General features: G+C 38.3%; 1 protein-coding gene across 3 annotated transcripts in view; it reads right to left on the bottom strand.

The window, feature by feature from the left end:
• Window positions 1–235: 235 nt before the first annotated feature.
• The window catches only part of MAGI3 (membrane associated guanylate kinase, WW and PDZ domain containing 3), a 292,279-nt gene continuing 266,653 nt past the window's right edge, over window positions 236–25,861 (bottom strand). For 2 of the 3 annotated variants that reach the window (XM_015148560.3, XM_077950860.1), the window contains 5 exons: window positions 14,255–14,357; window positions 13,332–13,458; window positions 12,620–12,763; window positions 4,750–4,888; window positions 236–3,200 (listed from right to left, as the gene is read on the bottom strand). In XM_015148560.3, coding sequence (XP_015004046.2) covers window positions 2,080–3,200; window positions 4,750–4,888; window positions 12,620–12,763; window positions 13,332–13,458; window positions 14,255–14,357 — 1,634 coding nt within the window. In that variant the 3' untranslated portion in view covers window positions 236–2,079. Of the gene's footprint in view, window positions 3,201–3,793; window positions 3,885–4,749; window positions 4,889–12,619; window positions 12,764–13,331; window positions 13,459–14,254; window positions 14,358–25,861 lie in introns of all 3 variants that reach the window. The other variant, XM_015148570.3, reaches the window with a different exon arrangement.

Below are 25,861 nucleotides of genomic sequence, written 5' to 3' on the forward strand. Positions count from 1 at the left end.
ATAAAAGTGTAGCTATACAGGTAAAATCATTATTATAAGAATCTTCCTGATTTTAGGACTTTGAATGTTTGTTACTTGGAGGGACAAAATCTTGTCTGCGGACTCAGACTATGATGGAACCTTGCTCCACCAGTAGAAAGCAACATTGAACCAATGTGACAGTCACAGAAATGCAGGCCAGGAACTCTTGTTTTTTTTTTTTTTTAATATCTATATAAAAAATAACGAGCAATTTACAGATCTTTCTCTAATCAGAACCTCAAGTGTATATATAAAGGTACTGTACAATATATAAACATTTACAACCAGTACATCCACATTTTGCTCAGCATTCCAAGGCCACATTGCTAAGTCAGTATATAATCAGGACAGAGGTTACTTAGAAAGGAAGAACCACATAGGACAACATATGACATCAAAGTTATGTCACAGTTAACAAAAATAGGATTTGTTATCACTAATTGTGGACTACAGGGAAATAAATAATTTCTGTGGTACTAAATTCTTAGCATTTATCAAGCCTCCTAATTTTGCTCTATTTGAATAGTTACAATAGGTGGGTAAATATAGTTCTGGATGAAAAGGGGATTTCAAAAATCTCACTCTGGGAAGCATGTCTTATCTACAGGGGCTAATACAGTTGTTGGGTTAAAGAGTTTCACAGTCAGACTCCCAGAGGGAAGGACCTGGACGTAATGTGCTTCACAACAGGATGAACCCAGGTGACGTAACAAGTGTGTTCACACACTCCATGGAATAGTTCTATTCTCCGAAGGTGCCTTTATTTATATAGATGCTACTGAATGCTGCTTCAGGGAACTGAAAAACCTGGATCTATTTTATGGCAGTTAACAGTCTCCAACTTCTAAGAAACACCTTTAACTAGACTTTTAAACAGAATTCTGAAAATGTGTACAAGCTAAGCAGATGTTTAGTCTCCCTTTCTTGTTTTTAAATAAGAAAGTTAATGTAGCCAAAAGTTAAATAAGATCCAGTAAGTACTGTCTACACATTTGTCCTCACTTGCTGGGCAGCATACCCTACACAGGTTGTTTCTAAACACCCAAGCTTGTGCACCTGCTACCAGAAGAGTTGGTACCTGGACTGTGAAACTGGTTTCATGATTAAGTCCCTCACATAATCTATATAATAATTTTACTTTTCAAATATGTATTAAAGACTAATGACTTTAGTAGTAGGTACAGCCAAAATATCCAGAAATAGTTGGCGGTTTTTCTTCAAAGAGCAATAAACACTATTTCCACATGCTTCTTTATGATTTCATAATTAAATAAGTGAAATAAAAAGCGTGACCTGAGATGCTGTAAGTATACATCGAGGTTGGATAACACAGCAAGAGATGAACTCTATTGCTTAAAGTACTTTCTCATTTTGAACATTCAATTGTAAGTAATATCTTTTAACAGTTATTTGAAACAACTTATCCAGCCAAATTAAAATAAAAAGCTGTAAGAAAGCATCAGTATTGGACTACATTTTTTCCTTAAAGTAGTGATGTTTGGGGGTTTTATTTTTAAAGTGGGACATCATCAGTAGCTGTTAGACGACAACTGCCATCTTTAACGATGAGTTAACAGTCTCGTCTTCTGCAAGGACTCACATATTTCTCTCTGTAAACATGCAACATGCTATTGAGAACATCAACTTCCAAGCCAAACCTAACTTTTTCATTACTGTGGAAATAGCTGAACAAGAAGGATAAAAACAGACATGATACAGTAGATAACTTGGCACAAATACAAAGTGAGTTGTGACCACACTGTTAATATCAACATATGTCATTTGTTCAGACACTCGTGAAGATGAGCTGGGCAGCCTGAGCAGGGCGGGTCAGATGAGCGTGTGGATGCAGCTCCTTCCTGAGTGCGAGGGAGGGCAGCCGGCCAGGGGGACAGTTGGTTCTTAGCAATCCTAAAGGCCCTTCATGCAGCCTAGGTAACTTGATGCTCACATTAACATGTACTTATCTGTTTCAGAATATCTGAAAAAAAAAGGCTTTTTCTGGAAAAATGCTGCTGTAAGAAAAGATTACAACTTGTTTTTGTTTTATACTAACGGTTACTGCCGTTTCTCAGCCACACCAATAGTGCCTGTGACTTTATTTCCACTTGGCACCTTCCAGGGCCCTGGAGTTATCGGTGTTTTCTTAACTGGAGAACTACTTTCAGGTTTGAACCTTCCAGTCTCTCTGTTTTTGTCAGCTGCCTCTAGTTCTTTCCCTTTGTGATCTTCTGTTTTGTTTGAAACTACCTTCTCTTCAGGTTCTTGCTTCAGCCTCTTTTCTGATAGCTGGATATTTTCTGCTATTTTATCATTACTAGAACTTGTTTCTCCTGTGGTTACTTTCTTTCCTTTTTCATTTTCAGATACTTCTTTACTTGTAGTCTTATTAGTCTTTTTGGATGGAAGAGATTTCTCAACCATTCTTTTGCTTTTTTTCTCTGGAGACCTTGTTCTGCTTTTTTCCACCTGATTCTGCTTTGCATCTTTCCTGATGACGTCTGATTTTTCCTTCCCATCTAGGATCTGCTCAGCATTACTGCCTGTGTGGCCTGCTATTCTTCGACTCTTACCCTCTAACAATTTGGCCTCAGCATTTGATGGAGCTTTGCTTCCTTCAATTTTTTGCTGCTTTTTTGGACTGGCAGACCGACCTCTGCTTTTTCTGCACTGATCTTGTCCAGAACCTGCCTTGGTGCTGACCTGGCAACTTTTATTTTCCCCTTTGCTGGGGCTGAGGGATCGATCTCTGGGTCTTCTTTTGGGGTCATTTTTTAGAGGACTAGAAATCTTATCCAAATGTTCCTCTGAATGTTGACTGGCTGGCTTTTTGGGACTAACCGATCTACCTCTTCGTGTAACACCATTTTCTACTTTTAATAGAGTTTTCTTGTTACTGTGCCCATGACTGCTGGGTGGATCCCTCTTACTCACATTTTTCTGGAGAAGAGACTGGTGCTTTATCTCAGGTTGATTTTCATTTAAAGTGCTTTTCTTTTCAGGTACAATGTCCTTTAATTCTTCTGCCTTTTCACATATCTGAACTCTCATTAAAGATTCTTCAATTACTGGCATGTGAGACTCTTCAAATATGGAAGCAGAATGTGAAGATGGGGGTAATGGTGACTGTTCATCATAAATCACATTTGACGATGAAGGATTATTAATATCCCAATCACCTAAAAAAGTGATTTGAATGGAACATTATTTTTAGAATTACAAATAGGAACAGTACGTTTGAACTTTGACAGCCATTTGAATTGTACTAACTGCTTAAAAAGCCTGTATTTTATACAGTTTGTGTATGTTTACAACATATCTCTCTACAAATATAGGCAGATGTGTATAAACATCTGTTCATACATAAAGGATAGGTTGTTTATATACATAAAATAATATTCATTTTTTTCCAATTACATATAATTAGTGAGATAATATATGTTCTGTAAATTCTCTATTAGTAAAGCCCAATTAGAACTTACAAGTTATAAAGTTGAACCAAATTACCTGGCCCAAGAAGCTCACTAATTATTATGGATTGATATAGTTTAGGATATGGCAAAATCACTAATTAATAAAGGAAACCAAACTGTGGTAACCAGAATGAGGCTCATGGGCATTTGTAAATAATTTTCTTGCATTAAGCTGTCAAATTTAATGTCAAAAGGAGACTGAAAAGTGCAGAAGATAGAAATAGATGTATTTAATAGCATCATTTTTAATTTAAAAGAAAACAAAAGAAGAAAGTGATTTACAAGACATGCAAATTTACCAAGTCTTTTTAAGGAAAGACCAAGAAAAGCCCTGAAAGCCTTAATGTTGCTCGGGTTTCACGTAGGAGCACAGACCGGAAGGAGCCAAACCTGAAGAGGGAAGAGAAAAAGCCTAGGACTATGTGAAAAAAAAAATCAGTGCAGTTAGCAAAGATGTCACTGGGAACGTATGATTTACAAGCAGATGGTGGAAGATAATACAGTCAGAGAATCATAAGCTGGAAGGCTACTGTAGGAGGTTATGTCTACACTTATCCCTCAAAAGTGGTGAGGTTGGGTAGGGCAGGGAGTGGGGAGCTAGATGAGGCAAGTACTGTGTGGGTGTCGTACTGCCTTTATTTCTAGAATAGTGCACTCAAAAAACAGTGACTTTCAAATACCATGATATTTCAAAACATGCAATGGAAACCCAGGAAGTTTAACATTAATACAAGACAGACATGGTCTCAGGTCCAACTCCGTGTCTCCAGGTAGGGTGATAGCAACTTGTTTTTGCCGAGTCACCAGAAAAGCCTAAAGTTTTCATGCTGCATATTCATTATAATATAAACTTATCTTGCTTTACAGAAATAAAAATATTGGTTGGTAATGTGTAATTAGCTAAGTAAGGGGAAAAGCTGGGATATTTTGCAGAGATTTAAAATGTTTTTTATGATATTTAAATTGTTTGCCTCTAATACACTTTTTTTATAGGCACATTTTTCTACAAAAACAACTATGTTTTTTCTGATTGAATTTAAAATACATTCCATTCCAATGAAAGTCCTGCCTAAGTCACTTGTTTTCTAATACTATTTATGATAACTCTGCTATGTAACTAGCTTTTCATGGTTCCAGCATTCATCTCTGAATTAACTAGTAAAATATCTATCCTCTGCAAATATATATTCATCTTTCTTCTGCCCCCCCTCCATAATATACAACTTTTCAGCTACTAGTGGGCTACTTTACTTACCATGGTCAGGTATCAAGCCAGTTCCTGGCCTCAAAAGAAGAAGAACTTTATTTCCGCCAGCCTGAATGAGCTCAATTGCTCGAGTATGTGTGATTCCTTGTGTAGGTTCCCCATTGATTTCAACAATCTGGTCACCAACCTAGACAGAGAACATTCACAGGGACAACATGAAACTATGCATCCTTTGTAAATTCTGCTTTTGTCAGCTCTTGAGCCATTCAACCTTGCTAAGTGATTCTTTCATCTGTAAAATACCTAACGTGTACCCAGTGCTGCCCTGCGAGAGTTGATGAGAGGACAGATGATAACAAACAACAGGAAGCGGCAATGTCCAGGTGTACTCACAAAAAATCCTACACAGGAAAGTTTTATATGGCTAGTAACTAAGATCTGGACATCTTGAAGTCAAGAATCAAATTCTAGAATCAGATTTGGAATTTTCTAAATTTATAAAAATCGAATTTAGAATGTTAATCAAATTCTAGAATTTGGTTCTTGATTTGAAGATGCCCAGATCTTTAATAGCCATACAAAACTTTCCTGTGTAGGGTTTTCTTTTTTTCTTTTTGTTGTTTTTGAGAGGGAGTCTCATTCTGTGGCCCAGGCTGGAGTGCAGTGGTGCGATCTCGGCTCACTGCAAGCTCCGCCTCTCGCGTTCACGTCATTCTCCTGCCTCAGCCTCAGGAGTAGCTGGGACTATGCAGGCGCCCACCACCACGCCCGGCTAATTTTTTGTATTTTTAGTAGAGACGGGGTTTCACCATGTTAGCCAGGATAGTCTCGACCTCCTGACCTCGTGATCCACCTGCCTTGGCCTCCCAAAGTGCTGGGATTACAGGCGTGAGCCACCATGCTCGGCCCTGTGTAGGATTTTCATAAGTAAACCTGGGCACTTCTTGTGTAGGGTTTTTATACGTGAGTAAACCTGGACATTGTCTCTTCCTGTTGCTGCCATCTGTCCTCTTATCAACTCTCACACAAGAGAGCACTGGGTACACGTTAGGCATTTGAAAAACAACAATCCAAATGATACTACAGAGTTATGTCTGAATGTGAAGGGTACTTTCAAAGTTGAGCTGAATCCGAAATGTATCTCCTAAAACCTGGGCGGAGGGCTCCTTATCTTTGAAGCCTTTCTGGCCTCCAGGGAGAACTGCTCATTCCTTTGAGCTGCTGCTATGTCCTGTACATACATGAGGCATTTGAATAAATGACATCTTTATAGATTAAAATTCTTAAAAATTTAAGCTTGGAGAATAGATTAATATGAACAGTTATTTAAAACCAGTAACTCAGTGATGTTAAACTTAGTGATGTTAGTGTAAAATCATTTCTCAGGGCCAGAGGCAGTGGCTAACACCTGTAATCCCAGCACTTTGGGAGGCCGAGGCGGGTGGATCACCTGAGGTTGGGAGTTTGAGACCAGCCTCACCAACATGGAGAAACCCTGTCTCTACTAAAAATACAAAATTGGCCAGGCGTGGTGGCGCATGCCTGTAATCCCAGCTACTCCGGAGGCTGAGGCAAGAGAATCACTTGAACCCGGGAGGTGGAGGTTGTGTTGAGCCGAGATTACGCCATTGCACTCCAGTCTGGGCAATGAGCGAAACTCTGTCTCAAAAAAATAAAAATAAAAAAATAAAATCATTTCTTAGGAAAATAAACATAAAACTAGGGATCAGAATAAGATCTACCTTAGTACCATTGTGATTTACTAGAAATGTCTGAGTTACTTTAAAAGAAAAAGGGAAAATATGTAAAAGTCAAGTATAACTTTGGAACAGACCTAATTAAAGATAATGATGGTACTGATTTTAAATCTATTTCAAGCAAACACATGTTGATGAATGCCAGATTGGATAAAGAAAATGTGGTACAGATACACCATAGAATACTATGCAGCCAAAAAGAGCGAAATCATGTCCCCTTGCAGCAACAAGGATGGAGTTGGAGGCCATTATCCTAAGCAAACTAATGCAGAAACAGAAAACCAAACACATCATGTTCTCACTTGTCAGTGGGAGCTAAACACTGAGTACACATGGACACAAAGATGAGAATAACAGACACGGGAATACAAGATGGGGGAGGGAAGGAGAGGGTCAAGGGCTAAAAAACTGCCTATTGGGTACTATGCCCACTACCTGGGAGATGGGAACTCATTCATATTCTAAGCCTCAGAATCATGCAATATACCTGTGTAAAAAACCTGTACATGTACCCCCCTGAATTTATTTAAAAAGTTGAAAACTATTTCAAGGTGACATGTAAATGAAGGATACTGGCTTCAAAACAGAAAAATTAAACAATGGCATATTACTGAAATTCCTAAAAGCAAATACTCAAACGTTTGTAAGAGCTTACTAAAGCAATCCAGAAGTTCCTTTGAGTTGAAGCTAGCTAGCTGCAAGGTGACTAAAGAATAAAAAAAATAATAAGCCAATCCAGAAGTAACAAAACAGAAGGACTCAATATTTAACAAAGGTCAGTGGGTCAACGCTTTCTACAGACACAGCACGGCACAGGCGGTCAGGAGGCCGTGGTTCCCATCTTGTGCTCTACCTCTTTCTAGTGTTGTGGTCTCATTTTCCTCATCTGTTAAATGAGGATAATATTAGTACCTACTTCGTGGGTTTCTGGGAGGACTTAAGATAAAACATGATTATATACCAAGTACAAATATTAGTTTTCAAGCTATTTTCAAGTGTATCATTATGAAGATTTAACTGTAGACTGTACTCCATTCTATACAATGCAAAAAAAAATTCAAGTCAACTACGAAATAGACTAAGGGTCTTATTGCATACTTATTTTAAACAAGGGAGTCTTACTCTTGAAGAAATGGAGGATATCAGAAACAAGATTGATGGATTTAATATGTAAGATGAAAACACCTTAATAAAACCAAAGTAAGACAATAGGATGGAGAGTAATTTGAAACCCCTTACTATCCAGAATATATAAGTGCAACAAAAGCCAGTACTTAGATTTCCCTTGATAAGTGATGGAAGAAGAATCATTTTCATGAGGCAATGTAGGTAATAAATTAGCACTAGATATATAATCCTGCTGATAACTAAAGAAAATTAAAATAGATAGTATTTGGACACTGCTTTGGGTATATCTTGTAAAACGTGTTTGAGGTTATAATTTATTTCAGTCACATTCTTTAGCTTAAGCTCTCCAAACCTGTAACACTCTTTATTCTTTTACTGCAATAAACTGCAAAAAAAAAAAACAAAAAACAAAACAAAACTTGTAATTGAACAGACTTGCCACCAGGTGTCATTTCTGTTTAACTTTAAAACTGAATGAGGGGAAGGAGGGGGAGCCATTGCTTTAAGATTTATGGTAGGCCCCTCAGAGCAGGAGAAATTCTGCAGAGACCTACATACACAAAACTACAGATGCAAAAGACTCTCCTGAGAGGGAAATTCAGAGAAGTAAATTCACCCAGTAAACATCCTTTTAACATTTTGAGTCACTTTAAAAATGTGATAAAAAATAATTTGGAGAAAACATCTTTTGATAAATAGAACAAACATTTAAGTTTGGTTTTGTATTATTGAAAAATAATTATGGGGACAGAGGAGAGAGAGGAAAGAAAAGAGAGAAAAAAAATAGAACCAAAAGAAAAGAAGTAGGAAGAATAGACAAAAAGAATGTTCCCTTTTTTAAACAAATCACTATCTTTTTAGGCAGTCTTGTCGTTTTAAAAACAACATCCACTACAAATGTATTAAAATGACAAAATATTTCTACCACATGGCTTATATTATCTCACAACCTGTTAAGAAACTATCTGCCTCTCAATGAAATCCAATCCAAACTGGACACAAGCCAAGACCTGACATAGCGGAAAGGACACGGACCGAGCTTCGAGGATGACGGACCAGGATCACACCTGGGTCACACTGTGGCCTTCACAGGCTGAGTGATCTCTGCAAGTGACTAGGTCTCCTTGAGCCTCAGTTTTAAATCTGTAAGTGGGGATAATGTCACCTATTTCAGAGTTTCTGAGAGACTATAAAACTAATGTAAGTAAAAACACACATGTAGGAAAACACATATTGCCTCAAAGACAGCAAACTCTTAATATTTTCTAAATCTGATTCTGTTCTATGTTAAATATTCAAGTTTGACACTTTGCTAATATGAACCTTTTCCATTCAGCTATTTCTCAGTTCCTTATCCCAGAACACTTTTTTCTCCCTCCTCTCTAAATTTTAACCAGACTGAAAGGAAAAACCTCTCAACCCCTTCCATCTATGTTACAAGTTAACATTTTCTTGTTTTCTTAATGACACTAAGATTGTTGCTAATTACTTCATATATCCCCACTCCTGTTCACCCAGTAATACGTGCTGGGAACTGATCTTAAAAAACAAACAAACAAACAAACACAGTAATTCTCTCAGTATCTAGAATGATCCATCCATTTTACTCTTTCAACAAATACCTATGGAGCACCTGGTGTGAATATTCAAGGCACTGTATCAGGTGCTGGAAATACAGAGTAAGAGGTATAGGACACAAAGCACAGTGGTCACCCTAATAAAGGGAGAAGAGGAGAGGCAAGCGGGGGAGGCAGAGGGGGCACTCAGGTAGCTCCGTGGTGCGAGTGTCAGCTGGAGATAAACTCTTATCATTTGGACAGTGGCCACCAGAGAAAGTTGTCATCAATAACATATTATTGAGCACTAGTTATATGCAAAGCCCTCATGAGCTTTATCAAGTCAAGATTTTGATAACTTAATAGCCCAAAAAGTAACTTCTCTGAAAAGCTGACATTTTCTTACAGGTTAGAGCACACTAGGGTCTAACAGTTAATTGCTTATTTCCGTTTGTTTTTCAGTTTATTCTTGAAATAAAAGCTGATTTCATCATTAGATTCTAAAGTTTCTGCTCATTCGTAAAGCATGTCATGTTGTCATTTTTTAACTGAGGATGTTTTGCTGTATTGCCCAGACTGGTATTGAACTCCTGGGCTCAAGTGACCCTCCCACCTCAGCCTCCCAAGTAGCTGGGATTACAAGCACGTGCCACCACTCCTGGCTAAGAATGACATGTTTAGAACTAGACTTTATCTGCTTTAAGGCCTGTTTGCCTTTTGTTTACTGACATTAGTGGATCTGAGGGTTATATTTGGAACCAACATTTAAAACAATGTTATCCTAATTTATCATGTAATTAGGATTTTGGTGACAATATATACAATGGAAGTGTTAAAAACACAGATGTAAAGTAACTGAAGAGGTTGTGTGTTTGTGAGAGAGAGACAGAGAGAAAAGAGAGAGAGAGAAGACAGGAGGGGAGGGGAGGGGAAAGGACCAAGAAAACCAGGAATAAATATGCCATGCTCTGTAAACAGTGTCTCAGGATGCTCTTATTAAGACTTTAAGAAGTTTACTTGGACCATGTATTTTACATATAGTTCTGCATTTTGCAGATGAGGAAACTCAGGTTAGGAGAAGATTCTTGTCCTGTCTGATTTCCAAACCCATGTTCGTGTCACCATATGAAACTGTCTCTACGAGAAAGCAGATCCAGGAGTTCCTGAGTTCTTGACAAGCTGTACTAACAGCATTTGGCCATCAGTCCCTCCTTGTCATAAACACTGCAGCTTTGGCTCTGTGGCTCTGCATGCTCTGCCTTCCCATTTCCTTTATCTTATCTAACTACACGCCTTGCTCAGAGCTCTGCCCTTGGCTCACTACTCTCTAAATATTCTTCTTTAGTGATCTTATCTACCACAAAGGTTTCCATCATCACTTCTCAGTAATGTCACAATCTGGGCTTCCACCACTAGTAGTAATTGCCTGCTGAATATTTACACCTGCTCTACTAGCTGTTCCCTTCACCGCAACATGACTCAAACTGACTACACCATCAGTCTTTGCCATATCCTTTCTCCCCTTGGCCTCCCTAATGGTTTTCGTAGTACAGATGGGGCGAGGCTTCTGAGTCATCCTTTACTCTTCCTTTTCCTTCATCCCTCATTTAAAGGATCTTGTTGGTCATCTAGTCTGGTCTTTTCTTCACTGACAGTTGAACTCATAGGCATCTCTTATCTTCCATCCAAAGCGTTACCAAGTTATACTCCCACCACTACCACTGTATGCATAAATTACAGCTACCTGGATTCCTTCATCCATCCTGCACACCACTAACAGATTTTTATCAGCAGATTGCTCCAAGGGGAAATTCCTGGCTAAAAAGCCTCCCGTGGCTTCCACTGTCTAGGACTTTTATGCCTGTGACCCATATGCTTTTATATTCTCATCTCCTCTGTTCCTCTACATATTTTCTAAATAAAATCTAAGTAAACTCAACCATTTGAAGTTCCCTGTACATGACTTATACTTCCTTAGTTTTACCCCATTGCTCATTTATTCAGCCTGGAATGTTTTCTCTCCTCAATTTCTCCCTATTGAAATCCTGTGCACCTGTCAGTCAATGCCACCTATTCTGTGAAATCTTCTCTATTCACCCCTTTGAACTTGTGCATGTGTCTGGTCATTCTGAGGGAGGATAGTATCTTATTTGTTTTGGGTCACTGTCTCTCCCAGCTAATTCAGTAGCGCGCACAAGGCTTTGGGTAATGCAAACACTCAGTGTGTGTTTATGAAATGAGTAATGGGAGTGAAATGAAAAATGCAAAACTGCTAAATCACCCAGAAGCACCTTTTCTAATCATCACTACAATATACCAGCTAATAATTACCAGGGTCATTTGCCTTTCTCACTGAATTACTTAAAGTTAAAAAAAAAAAAAAGTTCCTTTTCCCTGATGCTTACTGGTGGCAGAGAAAGGAAATCCAAACTTTTTTTGAGTTAGTAGGGGGAAGGGTATCTAGAATTAAAAATTTTTAGTGTATCACCTAACTGAATACCAGTGAATTAACTTTTTTTTTTTTTTTTAAATCAAGGACAGCAAATGTCTATTTTTTTTTTTTTTAGATGGAGTTTTGCTCTTGCTGCCCAGGCTGGAGTGCAATGGCGCGATCTTGGCTCACTGCAACCTCCGCCTCCTGGGTTCAAGCGATTCTCCTGCCTCAGCCTCCCGAGTAGCTGGGATTACAGGCATGTGCCATCACAGCTGGCTAATTTTTGTATCTTTAGTAGAGACAGGGTTTCTCCACGTGGTCTCGAACTCCCAACCTCAGGTGATTTGCCCGCCTCGGCCTCCCAAAGTGCTGGGATTACAGGCGTGAGCCAACCACGCCTGGCAGCAAATGTCTTCTACATAAGATTCTTCTTTAATTAACAACCAGAGAAGAGGGAAAAACTATCTTATGCAGATCTAGAAACAACTTGGTCTGCAATGCCCTATATGAAGTCACAGTGTTTCAGAGTGAGAACATCTGTGATGGAATACTACTGATGTGAATTCTAGTCCTTCAAACAGTAAGAAGTATTGAGAGCCACGCTTTTCAGCCTCTAGTTACCTCTCCAGGTAGCTAAGAGGGGAGTAAAAATCCTGGACCTATTGTTTCCTGGGAGAAGTTAAAGATTCTATTTGATCCTTGCTTTCTCAAGACTCTTATTAAGATGAAAAGTGTATTTATTAATCCATTTACCCTCAGATGTTGACTATGTGAATAAGAAATGAATTTTCTTATTGACCAAGGTCAAGAAGGCAAAGTAGCATAACTGTAATACAGTTTAGCACACTGAAGGGAAGAAATGAAATCATCAGGGCATTAGAAAAGCAAAATGACAAGCACTTGCCTTTTTGAGGTATCAGTGACGACAAATCCTGCTTTTTAGATGTAGGAGGTTCCTGCATCCCTTTAAATCAATTATTAATATCTTTTGAAGTTTCTAGTCTAGAGCCTGAACCTAAGGTTACAGACAGAAACCAACTCACATGAATTCTGCCATCTTTGATGGCAGGACCATCTTCAGCAAGACGAAGGATGAACAGCCCCATGTTGTACTCCTTCCCCCCTCGGAGGCTGAATCCAAAGCCCCGGGGGCCTCTCTCCAGCTCTACTGGGTAACAACCAAGGCTCTAGAGAGAAAGAAGTATAAGAAAAGCAAGTTCTCACGGACTGTTTATTTACATTTTGAAGAAAGATTACTTCTATAGCTAGGGGAAATCATTTATACTCTCAATGTGCATTTCTATATTGTAAAGAAGGAATGTAGGTTTTCGTTAAAGGGCTCCTTAATTTTTATAAATGTGGCCTAAACTAATCTGAAGGTTACATGTCCTTTCTAGTTGGTCAATGTGCAATGGAACAGAGAACAGAATTTTGGAAAGTGCTTCCTTTAAGTAGCATTTGACTAATTTTCCTGAAAAACAAACAACAAAAAACCCTAATTTGATTATATAAAATACTATTTACTGCTAAGTACTTAACCAAGGGTTCAAAATTCTCTTGCTATAGGGGAAACTTTTCTTTCACACCTGACGGCCTCCCGTGGATGCCAGCAGAATGCCAAACACATGGCAGGTCTTCGAGAATTATTAGTTTTGCAAACAAATTTATCTGAACTGATCTGTAATAAAAATTCACCAATGCCAGTGGTATGGCAACTCAAAATCTCACTCCCCGTCTGGGGGAGTGTTTGTTTACCTGATTGTGCCGACTGCCTACAACTGGAATCACTGCGGGGTCAGGCTGTGCAAGGTGCTTGTGGTCTGACCAAGAATGTCTGTAGGAAGTGCAGACATCTTTTCCAATCTCACCTTCTAGGCCACTTCTACAAGAGAGAAATCAAGTCACTCTCTGACCTGAGACAATGAAAAGCAGTCTAAAGGCAGATTAATTTCTTTTCTTTTAAAAGCTCAACCTTGCCACTTTTCCCTCTGACAAACCACTGTGAAGACAGACTATATCTAAAATCAGAGGGGCGCTAGGAGAAACCTGGCCATTAATTCCAACATATCTTGAAGTCTGTCAATATCCCCAATTTTTTTAAGGACATCTCAGAGCAGTTTATAGCAAAGGAAACTGCAACCAAATAACTACACCAGAGGGCAGTTAAGCTGACCCTGTCTCAGTGAAAAATGGCTCTCCTGCAGCACCAACGCCCGTGAAGATGCTGGATTTCTGGAAATCTAGTTTTTGTTTCATGGCTAATATTTTCAATGAAAGAGGACAGAAATACACACAAAAACCTGCTCTGCTCAGGTGGCCTGATACGATAGCAATCCATATGGGTCTGCAGTTTGCCTATGAAAACTAGGAGGACCAAGAGTAGCAGAGCCAGATGCTACTGTCATTTCTTTCTAATCCTCGCATGTCAGGCAAAATTGGATAATTATGCTGTGCCTGGGATGGAGGCTGGAAGAGGGACGAAGGTACTGAATGGGTGGGTGGAAGCAATGGGGACGGTATTTGAGGAACAGGCAAGAGTTGTCATTTTGACCTCAACAGCTGGCATCTGCATTACTGTATGGGGGTGGATGATGGGGAGTGGGGTTATGAATAGCAGAGCAATAAGGAGAGAATAAGGAAAACAAAAACAAAAACAAAAAACCTGAGAATAGCCCCACCTGTCCCCAGGTATGTGGTTGGCCTGTGACTGTCCCACGGGCCTGTGCTGCAGGGCTGGGCTTTGCCTGGCTGAGTTTGTTCCTGATGGTGGACCATGATGCTCTGTTCAAATGAGAAAACAAAAGAAATAAGAATTTGTACATAAAAATGTGAAGACCAAGTGGATCTGTGAAAGTGAGACAATAACAGATGGTTACTGCTGTACTGACTTTAGTGGCTTTAGCATGAGCAGCACTATTGTCAGCTGTCTGGAACTGGCACATTAACATCTTTTTTCTCTGTGGCTTTTGATTAAAGTTTATGTGTCAGGAGAACAGGAATCATATCATGTCCCCATTTTCACCTTTGTTTTAGTCATCCATATAATATAAAATTCAGAAATGAATATAATATTTATCCAGAAGACAGAGCTCCAGGAACTATACTGTTGCCTATTCTATGAGTTTCCAGAGCACACACCTGATAATTGGTAACCCATTCTAGACAACAAAGTCGGGTCTCAGGAATGCTGGAACACGGAGGCCAGTCTGCAAACCAAACTCACACCTTTGAACCTGCATCCTCAATATAGGAGCAGTTATTTTGCCTGACACCGAGAACCAAAGACAAACTTATAGAATCCTGAGTGCTAACAAATGTTTATAAATACTCTACTCTTCTATTTTCTCAGAACACCAATATAGGTGAAAAACATTACATTTGTTTCCATGTCATTCCTAACAGCTCTGGATTCCCTGCTGTTCCTTGAAGATAGCTTTCACAGCTAAGCATAGTGACTACCTGCACCTAGAACTAGATGGCAAGGAGGGGACAATTAAACGAGATGCCTAAGGCTGGCAGACTCATATTTCTGAAGTTGAAACTTCTGCACATTTTATTATGTTTAAATATAAAAGCATAGGATATTTAAAGTATCGGAGAGAGCAAGCACAGCTTAATGATTAAGAGCATGAACTCTGAGCAAGCTGGACAGAGTTTAAGCCTGACCGCATCATTTACCAGCTGTGTGTTCTTGAGCAAATCTGTTATGTTCTCTGTGCTTTGAATCATCTTGTCTATGAAAGGGGAAATGCAGTTATCTCATTGGGTTATAGTATCAAAGGAGCTTATAAATGCACATGCTTAGAATAGTGCCTGGCATATAACAGTCACATTATAACAGTTTCTGTTATAACTATCATCATTTTCATCATCATCAAAATAATATCTCTCACTTGGTATTGCGTTTCTCCTTAAGCATATATTCTGAAATCTTTACCTTGCTTTACAAAAATGTTAAATGTAGAGGATATTTTAAGTTAGAAAACCATGTGGAAGCTGATATAACCTGAATCTTAGAATACAATAGAGAAAATCTCACATTAAAGATAAAAGATACGAATATTAAGAAGCAGTTTCCATTGAGAAAGCTGAAACTTCAGGCTTCACTACAATACATGCATCACTATTTTATGGCTTGGATTAAGTTGCTACTTTCCAAAGTTCTGTGAGACTAAAAACACAGATAAATTGCTTATTTTTATTGAAAAACTTCTTGTAGCTAGAGAGTACTCTAAAAACACAGGCCAGAGAGTAGAAAGTGGCAGGAGGAAGAAATGGTATATGGCCAAGCCAGGTGGCCCCTGAGGATTTCTATGCCCTCTGGCTGCTAGACTTAGGTGTGAACATGGATTTAACAACGTGTACCAGACCTGGAGATGCAGAACCAACCTCTGCACCAGAACTTATCCAGAGGGTTGTGTTTCCTCTTTAAAGTCAAGTATTCCAGGAAGGGAGGGTGGGGGTGGGGTGGGCTATGAACTTTTTTTTTTGGAGACCTGGACATTGGTTGCTCTTTTATATTGCTATCATGAATTTTGTTTTTCCTGAGTAACTTTAACAAGTTGCTTATACTGACCTCCTAACTGCTCTCTTTCCCACTGAAGACTCCAGTTTTAACACAAGTTGAAATATGCCACTGTCTTGTGTAAAAAAACTATGGCGGGCTGGGTGTGGTGGCTCACACCTGTAATCCCAGCACTTCGGGAGGCCAAGGCAGGCGGATCACCTGAGGTCAGGAGTTTGAGACCAGCCTGGCCAACATGGTGAAACTCTGTCTCTACTAAAAATACAAAAATTAGCTGGATGTGGTGGCATGTGCCTGTAGTCCCAGCTACTTGGGAGGCTGAGGCAGGAGAATCGTTTGAATCCAGGAGGTGGAGGTTGCAGTGAGCCGAGATCATGCCACTGCATTCCAGCCTAGGTGACACAGCAAGATTCTATTTCAAACAAAAACAAAAACAACCTATGGTGACGTTTTCTTGCTCATAAGATACTATCCAACCTTGTTACCTGGGCACTCCTGCCTTTCCATTTCACCTCGTGTTGAAAATTTCACCTCCTCTGTGAAATCCTACCTGGCTCCTTAAGCACACTGTGATCACAATGTTCTCACAGCATTTCCCACATTGTGTCAGAGCTGACAGAACACCTGTCTCTCCTACCATACTCTGAACTCCTTGATTGCAAGAATCACCTCAGTTATCTCAGTATTCCTGTACTCACTAGAAATTTCCAGAAGTTCTTCCACATTTGCTTCCTGGGTATGTCAATTTCAAGGTACCTGTCTCTAAACTTTACTGCCCAGTATAGAGTTGGATTCTTTTCGGTCACTGTAAATTCATGGTTAATATTAAGGGAATGGAAAATGATGGGGAAAATTCCATCTGCCAACAAGATGACTGGGAGATACTTGTACCTTTGCATGTGGCCAAGAGAGATAATTTATCAGCATTACTAGCTTGGCTATTGTAATGAGTGTATAACATCAGAGCAGGACACCAGAAGTAATCTGATCAATTTCAAGTTTTCCTCTACCTTCCACTCTAGATGAGACATTTCAGTTTTAGGCAAAATGTACCACAAATTGGTGCTTACTTTTAAAGTTACATGTTTTTTGTTGTCTTCATCAAATTTAAGTAAAACTTCCTATCACTGGGATTCTTTTCATTTTTAGTCCTTCAACCCGTGCTACATGCTATGTGGCTTCTCCATTTTTTTTCTGTTATAAGCTATTTTACTTCACAAAGTCAAATATTTATTCCATAATGTCAAACAGGCCTATCTTCTCTCTGAATTTTATTTGAAAATTCTTAAAAAAGTAAAGCAATGGGTTAAGTATATCTCTCCCTTGATGAGAATTAAATTTTTGCTGGGCTTTCTGTCTCTAAGTATAGGTACGCCTTATTTTAGTGCACTTCGCTGTGTTGCATTTTTTATAAATTGAAGGTTTGTGGCAACCCTGTATTGGGCGAGTCTATTGGAGCCATTTTTTCCAACAGCATGTGCTCACTTTCATGTCTCTGTGCCACATTTCGTTAATTCTTCCAATATTTCCAACTTTTTCATTATTATTATATCTGTTATGGTGATCTGTGGTCAGTGATCTTTGATATTTCTATTCTTGTACCCACTGGAAATTCCTTTGCTTAATGGGTATGTCAATTTCAAGTTACTTGTCTCTAATTGTTTTTGGGTGCCATGAACCACACCCATATAAAATGGCAAACATAATCGATATATATGTGTGTGCTGACTGCTCCATCAACGAGCCTTTCCCCATCTTTCTCCCTCTCCTCAGGCCTCTCTATTCCCTGAGACACACAATATTGAAATCATGCCAATTAATAACCCTACAATGACCTCTATGTATTCAAGTCAAAGAAAGAGTTGCACATCTCTCCTTTTACATCAAAAGCTAGACATGATTAAGCTTAGTGAGGAAGGCATGTTGAGACCCGAGACAGACTGAAAGCTAGGCCTCTTGTACCAGTTAGCCAAGTTGTGAATGCAAAAGAAAAGTTCTTGAAGGAAACTGTAAATATTACGCCAGTGAACAAATGAATGATAAGAAAATGAAACAGCCTTATTGCTGGATATGGAGAAAGTTTTAGTGGTCTGGATAGAAGATCAAACCAGTCACAATATTTCCATAAGTAAAAACCTAATCCAGAGCAAGGCCCTAACTCTCTTCCATTCTGAGAGCTGCGGAAGCTGCAGAAGAAAAGTGTGAAGCTAGAAGAGGCTGGTTCATTAGGTTTAAGGAAAGAAGTCATCTCCATAACAAAACTGTAAGGTGAAGCAGCAAGTTCTGATACAGAAGCTGCAGCAACTTTTCCAGAAGATTCAGCTAATATCTTTGGTGAAGGTGGCTACAGTAAACAACAGATTTTCAAGGTAGACAAAACAGCCTCTTATTAGAAAAAGATGCCATCTAGGACTTTCACAGCTGGAAAGGAGAAGTCAATGCCTAGCTTCAAAGCTTCAAAGGACAGGCTGACTCTCGTTAGGGGCTAATGCAGCTGGTGAATTCATGTGCTCATTGACACTCCAAAAATCTTAGGGCCCTTAAGAATTTTGCTAAATCTACTCTGCCTATGCTCTAAAAATGGAACAATAAAGCCTGGATGACAGCACATCTGTTTACAACACGATTTACTGAATAATTTAATCCCACTGTTGAGACCTACTGCTCAGAAAAAAAGATTCCTTTCAAAATATTACTGCTTACTGACAATGCACCTAGTCACTCAAGAGATCTGATGGAGAAATACAAGGAGATAAATGTTGTTTTCATGCCTTCCAATACAACATTCATTCTGTGGCCCATGGATCGAGGAGTAATTTTGACTTTCAAGTCTTAGTATTTAAGAAATACATTTGGTAAGTCTATAGCTGCCACAGATCATGATTTTTCTATGGGTCTGGGCAAAGCAACTTGAAAACCCGGAAAGGATTCACCGTTCTAGATGATATTAAGAACATTCGTGATTCATGGGGTAGAGGTCAAAAATATCAACATTAACAGGAATTTGGAATAACTTGATTCTAGTTCCCATGGATGACTTTGACAGGTTCAAGACTTCAGTGGAGGAAGTAACTGCAGATGTGGTAGAAATAGCAAGAGAACAGAATTAGAAGTAGAGCCTGAAGATGGGACTGAATTGCTGTAATCTCATGACAAAACTTGAACAGGTGAGGATTTTATTCCTACGGATAAGCAAAGAAATAGTTTCTTGAGATGAAATCTACTCCTGGTGAAGATGCTGTGAACATTATTGAAATGACCACAAAGGATTTAGAATAGTACATAACCTTAGTTGATAAAGTAGTAGCAAAGTTTGAGAGGATGAAGTCCAATTCTGAAAGAAGTTTTACTGTGGGTAAAATGCTATCAAACAGCATCACATGCTACAGAGAGATCTTTAGTGAAAGAAAGAGTCACTCAATGTAGCAGACTTTATCGTTGTCTTATTTTAAGAAATTGCTACAGCCACCTCAACCTTCAGCAACCACCACCCAAACCAGTCAGCAACCATCAACATCGAGGCAAGACCCTCCACCAGCATAAAGATTAAGACTTACTAAAGGCCCAGATGATCACTAGCATTTCTTAGCAATAAAGTATATTTTCATTAAGGTATGTATGTTGTTTTTAAAGATATACTGCTATTGCACACTTAAGAGACTATAGAATAGTGTAAATATAACTTCTATATGCACTAGAAAACCAAAAAGTTCATGTGATTCACTTTATTGCAATGTTCACTACCTAATGGCAGTGGCCTATAACTGAACCTGCAGTATCTCCAAGGTATGCCTATAATAATACACTTAAGAGAAAGTGTATATTCAAAAGATAAAAACAAAATCCACAATTAAACTACAGCAATAAACATTATAATCTATTGAGAATCACCTTACCAAGAGTAAATAAGAACCCTATGAGACAACATTCTAAAACTCTTATTAAAGGACATAAAAGATAATCTGAGTAATTGGAAAGACAGTCCATGATATTTGGTGGGATGACTTAATATGTACAGATATTCTCCCCCCACCAAAAAAATAAATATACATACACACATGTATATTTATATACACATAGACACAATATATCCCCAAAAAACTGCACTTTGACTTTTTTGGAGGAGCTTAATAATTTGCTCTAAAATTTTATATAGAAAAGTTCCATGAATATATAGTCAATTTCGAGAAACAGAGAGACAGGTTTGCCCTAATAGGCAGATATATTAGGATATATCACAGATAAAAAAATTAAAAATACACACACATATATCATCAGCCCAAGAACAAATAAACTAATAGAACAGAATAGAGAATTTGGAGACTCATGTTTAAAGGGGAAGTTGATATATAGGAGAGATGACATCACAAATAAATAAGGCAAAGAAGTGCTGTCTAATAGCTGGTGTTGGGAAAACAGGCTCATGTTAAGAATAAAAATAAAACTACATCCCTCCTAAAACTACATACAAAGGTAGGCTCCAGATGGATTAAAGACCTAGGTACAAAAATCAAAATTACAAATCTGGTATTAGATCATATAAAAGAAAGATCTCTGTGATGTGGGGAAAAATGACTTATCTTAAATAAAACCTCAATAGTTTAAGCTGTAGGTAAAAAGTGACAAATTTGATTACATCTAAATTAAGAATTTCTATATAATAAAGGGTACCATGGTCAAAGAACATACAGATAGCAGAAAAAGATATTTATAGTCTCTAAAACAAAGCTGTACTACTGAAGTCCATATAATTCATGAGCAACCACTAAATATCAACAAGACAGAAATCCCACAAGAAAAAAACTCAAGCGTATGAAGAGATGCTGAAATTCATGGGCAATCAGAGAAATACAAATTAAATAATGAGACAATACCTTCATGCTTTAGGCTAGCAAATTCAAAAGCTGATAATAACAAGTACTGGTGGGGAAGTAAAGGCATAAAAATCCTCAATGTTTTGCTGATGGGAATAGATGGATGCAACAATCTGACAATATCAAATCAAGCGCATGTATACCCTCTGATCAAGTAATTTCACTCCCAGAAATTCTCACACTGTTTTTCATTTTTTAAGAGATAAGGTCTTGCTATGTTATCTAGGCTGGCCTAAACTTCTGGGCTCAAGCGATCCTCCCGTGTAGCTGGGACTACAAGCATGTGCCACCAATGCCTGGCTTCTCACACTGTTTTGTAACATAGATATGTGAAGATGTGTATTATAGAATTGTTTGTAAGACTGTAGTGTTGTAGGCAATGTGACTGTCTATAGGAAAGTGGACAGGTTATTTTTTGTAAATATTCATGGAAAACTATCAAGCAGTTAAAAGCAATCAATTATGTTCATCCAGCAACGCAGATAAATCTTAAAAGCATATGATGCTATGATACCAAAGCACAAGCACCGCCCCTGCAAATAGATGAATTAGACTTCTTCAGCATTAAAACTTTTGTCCATCAAAGGATAGTATCAAGAAAGTAAAAACACGAATGGAGACTGGGAGAAAAATACTTGCAAACCATGTATCTGATAAAGGTCTAGTATTCAGAAACCAATTCAACAATAAAAAAGACAAATAACTGGGTTATAAATGGCAAAGGATTTAAATAGACATTTATGTAAAGAAGATTTACAAATAGTCAATAAGCACATGAAAAGATGTTCAACATCATTACTCATCAGCAAAATGCCAGTCAAAACCACAATGAAATACCATTTCACACCCACTAGGATGGCTAGAAAACAAACCCCCGAAACAGAAAATAAGTGTTGGCAAGGTTATGGGGAAATGGAAGCCTCATATATTGCTGGTGGGAATATAAAAGGGTGCAGCTGTTGTGGAAAACCGTTTTGAAGTTCTTCAAAAAGCTAAACATAGTTACCATGTGACCCAACAATTCCACTCCTAGGTATACAACCAAGAAAAATGAAATCATACATCAACACAAAAACCTATAAAACAACGTTTGTAGTGGCATTATTCACAGTAGTAGAAACAACTCAAATGTCTATCAAATGATTAATAGGTAAGCAAAATATATGTATGCATAATGAAATACTATTCATTAGTCATAAAAAGGAATGAAGTACTGATACATGCTATAACTAGGATGCACCTTGAAAACATTTTGCCAAGTGAAAGAAGCCAGACACAAAAGGCCACATACTGTATGATTCTATTTATATGAAATACCCAGCAAATCCACAGAGACAGAAAGTGGATTAGTGGTTGCCTAGGGATGGGGGTTTCAAGAGAATGGGAAGTGATTTCTAATGGGTATGAAGTTTCTTTTGGGGGCAATAAAATGTGGAACTAGTGGTAATGATTGCAAAATCCTGTGAATATACTAAAAACCACTGAATTGCGCATATATATATATATATATATATATATATATATATATTTTTTTTTTTGAGATGGAGTTTCGCTCTTGTTGCCCAGGCTGGAGTGCAATGGCTCGATCTCAGCTCACTGCAACCTCTGCCTCCTGGGTTCAAGTGATTCTCCTGCCTCAGCCACCTGAGTAGCTGGGATTACAGGCACATGCCATCATGCCCAGCTAATTTTGTATTTTTAGTAGAGGTGGGGTTTCTCCATGTTGGTCAGGTTGGTCTCGAACTCCCGACCTCAGGTGATCTGCCCGCCTTGGCCTCCCAAAGTGCTGGGATTACAGGCATGAGCCACTGTGCCAGGCTGAGCTGTATATTTTAGAATAATGACTTTTATAGTATATGAATTCTATCCCAATTAAAAAGAAAAAAAAGACACAACAACTAAATGCCACGAGGAATCCTGGATTGGATCCTGTTCAGTAAAATGGCATTAAAAGAAAACAACAACAACATGGTTCTGAGAAAAACCCAGTGTAAAATCTATAACATTTACATAACTCAAAAATAAATGCCAACACACAACAAAAATGTATTTTAAAAGACGTACAAATAAAACGCAGTACATAAAACATACTAGAATGTTTGCCAATGGGAGCAGTGAGAGAAATGAGAATGGAAAATGGAGACAAATGGGAATAAACAGATAAATAAATTGAAAACAAAATAAAAGTATTGCAACACTACCAGAATCATTCCAATAGGAGTGCTTGGTAGCCTTTGGTAAGTCATGTTCACTCTTAAAATTAACAAGACCTGACAAAAAATTAGAAATTAATTTTGAAAAATTATATATATATATTTTTACAGTAAGCAGGAACTATCAGACATAGTAAATTTATGTTCCATATTTTAAAACAAGATACCATGGCGGAGGAAGAGGCGGTAGTGTTGTGGGGAATGCCATATGATAGAGAACAGTCTCAAGTCCTGGCTACAGTTTGGAAGTCTTTTATGAAATATGACACTTGCCTTACAATTTCCTTGGCAACATAGGCACAAATATTAAACAGCATCTAGCAAAGGGGGATAAAAAGGATAGAGGGACCAAGAGTTGTTCTTTTTCTAGGTAACTGTCTTTTACCTGTTAACGGGGAATGGCTGACGGAGAGAAGGGAAGAAGTACCAGATGGGAAGCTCTGCTGCCCTGAGGTATTGATCTGAATGTGTGGTTTCTGAAAATAGCTTTAGAGTTATAAATATTCATTTGACTCTTTAGTGCAGTTGATAGATTTTATACTGAATTTTATGAGAAACCTGGAAGGCTTACAAACTCCATGAATGAAATCTTTATAGACAGAAGGAAGATTTTCTGGTTTTTCCTAAGAAAAATAAGAGATTCTGAATGTTTTCATAGTTTAAAAAAACCTAGAGTATAATAAAATAATGTGTGATCACTGCAATGTGATTTAACATATAAAATGTGACTGTATTTTGAGAGGCTGTGGCTGCATATGAAATATACTTTAAGTATATATCTGCTAGGGAGCTTCCCTCCACCCTTCTCTCTTTTCTCTGAACACGAACTGACGTTATACAGGAAATCTCAAGTGTCAGTCCACAAGTGTTTGGGCCAGAATGTGAAAGGGAACTTTCATTCTAAGAAAAATTATGAACAATCTTGGATAATCTCTCAGAGAAAACACCATCAACAGTAAACAGTAATTTTTGGGGAAAAGTTACTGGAGAAAGAAGTAGTTTTTTTTCTAACAATCTATCCCAAGGCTACCCAAAGTGTGGTTCACAGACGAGATACATAGATATTGAGAGTAAGCATTTAGAACATTTTTTAACCACAGGCAATTCATCTAACTGCTCTGTGACTCAGTCTCCTCATCTACGAGAATTGGAAAACCATAGTGCCTGCCTAGGATTATTGTATTAGTTAATATACATAAAGCATTTAGGACAGTGTCTGTCACATAGTACACCCTTATTAAATACTACTATTATTTCCTTGGGAAGTGAGATTTAAACAGAGACCTGAATGAGGGAGCCAGTCATGTAGGTAAAATAATGATATTAGATGAGCACCCTAGGGTATTTATGTAGTTTCTGTATATTTTCACCTTTAACCCCTGCTGATGATCCTGAAATAGATATTACTACTCCAATTCTACAGTTAAAAAAGTGAAGATTAGAAATATTAAGTAGCTTTTTTGTCATATAACTAGCTAATAGATATCTGTGACCTTTGTCAAAAGCCTTACTTATTGGGTTTAAATCGCCTCTGCTCAGGTAATGGGATAGAAGGCCTCAGAACTAAAATCTCCTAACTTTTACTTTGTTCACTCATTCGTTTACTCATCTTTCATTCAAAACGTATTTGCTGGCAAGGCACAGTGGCTCACCCCTGTAATACGAGCACTGTGGGAGGCTGAGGCAGGAAGATCGCTTGAGCCCAGGAGTTCGAGACCAGACTAGGCAACACAGTGCGACCCCATCTCAAAAAAAAAAAAAAAGAAATTAAAAATGATGTAGTCCTAGCTACTCAGGATACTGAGGTAAGAGGATCACTTGAGCCCAGGAGACTGAAACTGCAGTGAGCCACGACTGTGCTACTGCACTCTAGCCTGGGCAACAGAGTGAGACCCTGTCTCAAAAAAAAAAAAAAAAAAAAAAAATGCTGAGCATCTAGTATCATAGTCAACCAATATGTTTTTTGTTTACAAAGAGCAGACCATTTAAACAGGGATATAGTTATATAAGAATGATGTCCAATGACGTGCAGAGACAGGAGGTGCCATGGGAGTTGGGGTCAGGCGGAGGCCATGTACACAGAGGCCAGTGAGGCCCAGCTCAGAGAGGGTGTGGAGAGAATACTGAGAAGTACATTTAAAAGACAGGCTGAGAGCAAAATCACAGAACACTTTCTGGGCAGAGAGTGGGGAAGCAGTGGAGCTTCTACAAGGGATTATTTTTAAAAAGAATCAGCAGAGTCTGAGAAGAGGGTAGGAATGGAATGGAGAAGGGAAAGAACAAAGGCAGGGATGTCACAGCATCTTGGAATCCTGCCCAGAATTCGACAGGACCTAAGGGAGCAGTAAAGTCAATTCAGGTCCACGCAGAAATACCCCCTACAGCATCTTGAACAGATTTATGTAATACCTTAGAAATAAATGGATGAGAGTGGTGTGGTAGGAACAGAAACAAAAGGTAGAACCGGGAAGTATAAAAGACTTGGAAACCAACTAGATCAGAGGGTCATGGGGGAAAATGGAACATGAATACACATTATAGTATGAAGAATTTTAACATCAAAGACTGACCCTTCATAATTCTGTTTTTGGCTTCTTGTTTTGCAAAATCAGGAAAAATGAGAGCATTACATAGTGGTTATGTTGTAATTCACAAAGAATATGAACTGGTTAA

Source organism: Macaca mulatta, chromosome 1 (assembly GCF_049350105.2).
Source record: "Macaca mulatta isolate MMU2019108-1 chromosome 1, T2T-MMU8v2.0, whole genome shotgun sequence".
Taxonomy (NCBI): domain Eukaryota; kingdom Metazoa; phylum Chordata; class Mammalia; order Primates; family Cercopithecidae; genus Macaca; species Macaca mulatta.